Consider the following 8,167-nt stretch of genomic DNA (forward strand, 5'->3'; position numbering starts at 1 on the left):
TGATGATGATGAAGTTAATTTTATCATGCTTAGATCGTACATTGTAATACTATACAATAATCATAAGAAATAGACGCATTCTATTAACAATCTCCAACGCATTTTCTTTTTAACGACATCATCACTATCATCATTCAATACATTTAAAAATTCACGCAATAGTATCAAAAGTTCTTTAATCTTATTATCAATATCGATTTATATCAGTTTCGATAATACAACAAACATTAAATATCAGTATCTAAAAAATTGAATATGAAATCAAATCTTTGAATCTCCCTAAAACAAAATCAATTTTTTGAATTATTAATCATTATCATTTATTATTTTTTTTGTTTTTATTTAATCAATTACTAATAAATTAAATAATTGATAAATCAATAAGAAAAAGAAAATATTTAATAAATAATGTATCTAATTAAAATGATAAAATATAAAATAAAATAAAAAGAAAGAGAAAAACAAAGAATTACTTCTAAATGAAGATTAATATTTTAATTTTTTTATATGCAAAATTTGAATATTCAAAATGTATAATACAATTCGGTGAATGTTGCATATTCGATTTTGTTTAAAATCATATGTAATCGCGGTATATAAAAGAAAGGGGAGCCTCGTTCAAATGCAACAGCGAAAACAGCCTTAAAAATGCTACATTCGTTGTAAATCCTTTTATATACGCTCTAAATTCATTGAACAGATTCCATATATGTTTCCCCTGTTTGAATTGTAATAACATGGAAATTAAAATAACGAAGCAAAACAGAAGAAGTTTTTGATCAACATGATTCTAATATGATGCTAATAAACGATTGTGCGATTATCACGTCGATCCACGACGTTTTTGTCAATCTGGCACCAAGAATAATCAAAACAGAAAAGAAACAACGATCACGAGACTTTGTGGTTTCTTGAATGAAAAAGTAGTTTTGTTCTAAAGATACACAAACTAACAATAATTAGATTGACGTATCTTTTAATACAATTAAAATCGTGACTAATTTTTTCTGTTATTTTACTTTGTCTTGGTACTTTCTGGAGCTGGCAATGGTATAGGTTTATCAGAAATTGGAACCTGTTTTTTTGTCTTTTTTCCTTTCTTCTGCGACTTAGGTGATTGTTTTATTTCACCACTATTTAGATCCATCTTTTCTTCTGTTTTCTGTTGTTCTTCTTGAGTAGACTGTTTATTATCAACTTTCTCTGTTTCCTTTTCTTCTTTGACATCTTTTTCAATTTTGTTCTTTTCAGTAGTTTCTTTTATCTCCATAATAGTATTTTCTACCTTGTGATCAGAAATGTTCTCTATTTTTTTTTCATCTAAAAGATTTTCTGAGTTATTCTCAGAAGGAGCATTCTTTATTGGTTTTTCAATAGAAATATCTGCTTTTTTCTCTTCAGTAATATATTTTTGTTTCTTCTCCTCAGAAACATTCTTCAATTTCTTCTTTTCAGTTATATTTGATTCTTCTGAACTTTGTTGTGTATCCATTGCAATCATTTCCTGTTTTTCCATTGAAATCGTATTTATAGATTTGTTGGAAGTTTGATTAGCTTCTTGTTGTGGATCTGCCATTTGATTTGCCGTTTGATTATCATTGAAACTTTCTAATTTCTCCACACAAGTTTCGATAATCTCTCCAGTCTTTTTTATTGGAGATGATGGACCAGGAGGCAATGGGATGGCTTCCTTATTCTGCGACTGATCTTCTGGTTTCTGATTCATAGATTTCATTTTTTCAGCCTCTTCGGTAATGTTGGAAATTTGATCTTCCTGTTTTTCCTGTTCTTCTACTGACATTTGTTGTAAAAGCAGTGGGGCCTTCGACTCCAGTAAACTAATTGTTTCCTGTATACTTTTTATTGCGTTTTTACGTGCCTGTCGCACATTGTCTCTACCTTCTGTTTCAATATCATCCAATTTAATCAATTCTCTAGTAAGCATTTCATCTAAATAAATATATTCTTTATCTGTTCTTGAAATACCATTATATTGTTTGACTTGTTCAGCCAAAGCATCAACTTCTTTTTGAACAAGGGCTACTCTCTCTAAAGGATCCTTTAAAACAATAGGTAACTCTTGTCTCTGTTGTTGAGGCTGTTGAGTTTTTTGTTGTTTTGATTGCTCATAATGCTGTTGCTGAGGTTGTTTTTCACAATATTGCTGAGGCTGAGGCTGTCTTTCATTGTACAATTGTTGTTTGGGTTCTTTAAAATTATGAGTCTGCTGTTGTCTCACAGAGGGATGCTCGAATGCACTTGGCTGCTGATAAAACGGTTCTTGAAAATGTGGGGACCACTGTTGATGCCTTCCAGTAAAATGCTGACCAAACGGCGACGATCTTTGAAAATGTGGATCCATATTCACAAAAGTTCGGTGTTGCGAACCTTGATCGAAACTCCTTGGAAGCACAGGTTCATCTCTGCCTTCAACAAAAATTGGAATATGCCTAACATTACTTTGTTGTTGCGGTTTTTGTTGTTGTTGCTGTTGAGGTTGTTGTTGTGATTTATATTGAGGCTGATTATGCTGTGGTGTTATATCTATCCTGGAAACATATCTCTGTGATTGCTGTGGTGATTGTTGTTCTTGTTGCTGATTAAAAGATTGTCTATTTTCTGGAGGTGCAGACATAGAACGTTGACCACGATTTCCTTTATCAGTATTCTCCATATTATGATGATGTTGACCTATATCTACAGTGTTGCGTAATCCGTATTGTGGGATTTGACTTTTTTTATTAGTTTGCTCAAAATTTGAAGATTTGTTTTGTTGATTCTGATTAACGTCCGATTCGCCGTGGAAACTGGAGACACTAGTTCCACTGGCAACACTACTTCCGCTTGCCTGACTTGTTGCGTCTTCGTCGGAACAGCCTTGTTGATAATTATTACGTTCTTTATTTCCAATATCACGGTTTCGATTGCGAAAAGAATTGTGGAAAGGGATTTCACCCCAAGGTGGACCTAATAAATGATCTGCGAATTCTGGATGACGAGCTGCTAAATCATCCAGATGGGTACGAATATCACTGCGTCGTCCAAAATTGTCGTCGTCGAATGGAAATCCCTGGAAATTAAAAATTAGAATAAATTCTTTTATATTCTTTTCATTTTTTTTCTCTATTTTTTTTTTTTTGATAATTTTAATATCTTCTGAATTTTAAGAAATGAAGTATTAATATATAATTATTTAATTTTTCTTTATTTTTATTTATATAAAATAATTATATTTCTGTAAAAGTTTTTTGTCGAATACATTATATTATAAATTTTTTCTAAAAATTTAAGAATAATGAATTTCAGAAGACATCTTAATATTAACAATCCTACATGAACTAAATTAAAGCTTATATTAGATATTTAAAATCTATTTTATCAAATAGCAGTTTAATATCTTTACAGCAAAATTTTTACAGCGAGTTAAAAAAAGCTTATTTTCTTTCAGTATGCATAAATGCTATAAACGAATAATTGTAATTAAAAGAAAAATAAAGCATGACGTGCAATGTATTGCTATATTTTCTTCAAAGTTATAGAATCTTTTATAATTTTAATAAACACAAAATCTCATAGAAATTATTAAAAGCCATGCACATTAGTCCATTTACATACGTGAAATCGTTTTTAAAAATATGAAGATTTCCATTGCGATCGTATTTCTCAATTTTAGAAGAGCATTCGTAATCAATGTCATAATTCGTACATTCATATTACGATAATTCATGCCATTTCAAGAAATGATTTCGCGTGGATATTCCATTTGTGACGATGTGTATTACAGCCTTTACATCACTGGAAAATTATATATAGTGGCGACATAATGTGCATATGTATACATGACTTTTGCACGCGAATATTTTATAGTCTCACCCACAAAATATAATTCAAAGAAATTCGCTTGTGGAAATATTTTTTAATATAAATAATATATAATAAAAAAAAAGAATTCTTATAATATGTATAATTCTTTATATATTTTCATCATATATATTTATTTGATTCAATATTTTTTATATATTATAACATTTCAAATAAAAAATTTATCATTTTTTTTATTCAAAAGAATAAGAAAAATATATACTATTTTAATTATAAATTAATTATTTTAATTATAAACTAATTAATAATTAATAATTAGTAATATTTTGAATATTCTTTAATTTTAATAATTATATAATAATATTAAAATAAGAAATAAGAAATAAAATACAATAAAAAATTTCACAAAAAAATTAAACAAAAATAGAAAATAAAAAAAATATATCTTGTTTAATATCATTTTGTTTTGTTTCAAATATTGAAAGACTACAAGCGAGAAATTCGCATATTGACTTCAAAAGTAATATAATATATTAAAAATAAGAAATATTATAGTTAAAAAACTTATAAAAAATTATATTCTATATTAATTTAAAATTCATTATATTTAAGATTGCTATTATATTTAAATTAAGTAACCACATAATTACTTTCTTTGTTTCTTCTGCTTTATCTGGATTTATTATTACAAACAATTATTACTTTAGATTCAACAATAATTAAAAGTCATTAATTCTTTCATGATTTATTTTGTTTTGAATAATATTTCAAATAAAATTATGAAATTAAATTAAAATTAAATAGAATTAAATTTTGAAATGATATAATGATATATAATTCTGAACAAGTTTAAATTATCAAAGAACTATATCATATTTCTTACACTATATATAATTTGAAAATTATGCAACATGTTAATTACGAAATGCAATTCCAGGAACTGTGACTGAACTACTCTGCATTGAATATTCATCCATGAGCTGCATTCCACACATTGCTTGCCTTTTATGCAACTTTTCGTCTTGTATGCACTTTTCCTCATGTATGTATATGATGCATCACAAATTGCAAAATCAATTTAATATTATATCAATTTAATAAATAATCTATTTGAAATATTTAGTTATATATATAGTTTTTATAAATTCAACATTATTTTTATTTTATGGATCATCTTGATATTAGTTTTCATTTTAATATTTAAAAAATATATTTTATTCTTAGAAAATAATTGATTTCTAATTTATTTTTTTAATTATTTATTATATCTAATTGTAATAAATAACAACAAAGTGTAATTTTTGTGAAAATAAAATGCATCTATATAAACACAGTTATGGTTATTCACACAGTTATTGCCATAAAATGGCAAACTGGGTGAATATCAACGCCAATTCAATATAAACAAACTGTGTCATGGTCTTTTAAATTGAACTTACGGCAGATGCCGTTTTGTGGTTATTTCCTGATTTCTTTACGATATTGAGTTTTATGACTACATATATTTTCAAAAGAAATGAAGTTTTACAGTGCCGAAAAATAGTCAGAATTTAAAATCCAAATATTCTCAAAAATCTTATATGGTTTTTTAACTCTACATATAAATGAATTTTATATGCTATAGCGAAAATTTTGCAGAATCGATCAGTAAAATAAATTGAATTAATCTTTTATTTCTATTCTCCGACGGATAGATAACGCCTACACATATGTTAAGTTGAAGCATCATCGTCAATAGTATCAATAGTAACCGGTTTCATTTTTGCGTAAAAAGTGATTAGATCATGGATAAAAATATCTTATTATCGTTTTTTCAAGAAGATAGGTGTGCTGATATCGAAAACATAATTTCACTTTAACTTAATTAGAATGGTAATGGAAACAATATAGTATTCATACAACTTGATTGATATGAATATAAACGAATAATTACTTTTATTTCTATTTAATGAATATAGTAAATAAGTATAGATAATTATTGGATTAAAATCAGAATAAATATGGAATAAAATAGATTTATATTTCAATAATTATAATTCACATTCATAATGGCGACACTTAAAAATTTATGATTATTATATTTAAAAAATATATAATTAAAAACATAACATGCAACATATCACATATAGCTGACTATTATTTTTTTCTTAAATCAATATATTGAAAAAATAGTTTATTGTATTTTTTTTACAAACAAAATAAAATAAAATAATCTTTAGTCTTTCTAATTAATACTTTTAATATTCCCTATTTTATGACTATAATTCGCAACACATTTTAGAGATAATAATGTAATAAATTAAAACAATTAACTTTTGAAAAATTAACGATTAATTCAAAAGATTTTTCTAGTTAAAAATAATGGAAATATCGATGATGGAATTTCAAAAGAAAAGACCTTTTAAGGTCACAAGATCTCCAAGCAAGCCTAATACGGTCGAGTGATCGAATAAAAGAAATAAAGCAAGTCAGCGAATGGATCGCGATTATATTACGTTTTTTGTTTTTTTTTTTTTTTTACTTTTCTCTTATTTTTTCTTTTTCTATTCAATTTCTTTTAGTCGTAAGAAACGCAAACAACTTGACAAAGAGAGTTACTGAAACATCTCCGTTAGTTTATTATTAGCATCACATTTGTGTTTTGGAGGAATAGATTTTGTTCTAGGAAAATATATTCGAAACATTCGAAACATTTGAAACTGAGATTAATAAGTAAGAAAAGACATTGTTTGACATTAATTGTATTGAATCAAATTGTATTAATCTAATCAAAAGCTATTGAATTTAATTTTTGGTTAATATATTGCAAAATTGATAACATATAATGATCTTCAAAATAATTTTTTTATTTTAGAAAGATATAATAAAAAAATAAAAAAATACATTTAATAACAAAGCTATAAGAAATTTGAATAATTTTATTTTAATATTAAAATATTATGAAGATTATAAAATTCTCATCAAAATTAATGAAACACTTATAGATAATTTTAAAACATAATTTAAAAATAAATCGAGTAAATTAAATATATATAAAAAATATTTAGAATAATTTATTATAGCTGATTATATTTTAAATTCTATTTTAAAAATTATAAATTTATATTTATCGTCGAATCATTTTTTTATTTTTAATATTTACATCTCCTTCATTTCTCCCTTTTCCCTTGCCATTATTTATTTTTTATTTAAGATTAATATATTACAAATAATATATTATATATAGAAATTATTTAGACCTTATAAAATAATTTAGATAATTGAATAATATATAGCAATTTACATATGTATGTAATTTTTATTAAAAATTAATAAACTGATTATTTATATTGTTATAATAACAATCAATTATTTAAGAATTTATTTTATTTATTTATTTTTATCAAAAGAAAATAAAAAATTCGATAAAATTCATCGTTTTTGAAGTAGCAAAAACTACGTCACTGCGAATTCTATTTCTAACTTCCACGCGATCTCGCGGAACGTACAAGAGAAGGTCGAAACGAATCGAGAACATCAAAGGGCATGCGTATATCTTTTTCCATACTCTTAACCAGTAATATCTGAATTTCTCATTTACAATTTGCTATCCACTTAATAAACTTGTTCGTAAAAAAAAAAATCAAATGAAGAAAATAAAATGAAGATTCATTATATTAAATATAACAAATCAGTAATGGTTAAAATTAATGTTAATAATGAATTATATCGAAAATGAAAAATCAATGATAATCTAGAATGAACTAGAATGAAGAAAAAGACGTATTGAATATAGAACGATCTGGAAAACTCTTGGCAAAAACATTGAGAGTTGACTATATCAATGATTAGATTGCATGATTCGAAATGCAGGCTTTGGCGCAACGTCATAAACCAATTAATAACTTTTATATTATTCTTTCTTAATATTTAAGTGTAAATTTGAATATCGAACAGATAATACCGAAATAATAAAAATTGATAAATGGAAATTCAATACCAAGATTGATTTAATATCTGGATGTTAAACTCATATATATAATATTTATTGTAACGTATTGCGTGATGGGAATGGCAAAAGAAAATGGCACCACTTACGGGAAATGGACGATCCAAATCAATTGATTCTCCGAATTCAGATGCTTTGTCCACGATGACAGGCGAGTCCATTTTGCGGACCCTTTGATCCGTGCCTAATTTCGAATACGTGGTGTGCCTTTTCCCTTTTTTTCTTTCAAAGATGAAACTTTTTTAATATAGATATATGTTGGCTTTTTTTCACACACAGGAGGTTAAGTTCGTGCCCCTTTGCCATTAAGAGCTCTGCAGGTTAAATGTTTTTTTTTTTCTTTTTTTTTTTTTTTTT

At 25.8% G+C, this 8,167-nt stretch overlaps 1 protein-coding gene across 3 annotated transcripts in view; it reads right to left on the reverse strand.

Moving 5' to 3' along the window:
• Positions 1 to 557: 557 nt before the first annotated feature.
• LOC102681027 (BAG domain-containing protein Samui-like) overlaps positions 558 to 8,167 on the reverse strand; it is a 17,991-nt gene continuing 10,381 nt past the window's right edge. Inside the window, exons 2-3 of one of the 3 annotated variants that reach the window (XM_006616639.2) lie at positions 7,900 to 8,124; positions 558 to 3,070 (exon numbers count right to left, since the gene is read on the reverse strand). In XM_006616639.2, coding sequence (XP_006616702.1) covers positions 1,016 to 3,070; positions 7,900 to 7,971 — 2,127 coding nt within the window. In that variant the 5' untranslated portion in view covers positions 7,972 to 8,124 and the 3' untranslated portion in view covers positions 558 to 1,015. Of the gene's footprint in view, positions 3,071 to 7,899; positions 8,162 to 8,167 lie in introns of those variants that run through there. The other 2 variants (XM_006616638.2, XM_006616637.2) reach the window with 2 other exon arrangements.

Source organism: Apis dorsata, unplaced genomic scaffold (genome assembly GCF_000469605.1).
Source record: "Apis dorsata unplaced genomic scaffold, Apis dorsata 1.3 scaffold_269, whole genome shotgun sequence".
NCBI classification, from domain to species: domain Eukaryota; kingdom Metazoa; phylum Arthropoda; class Insecta; order Hymenoptera; family Apidae; genus Apis; species Apis dorsata.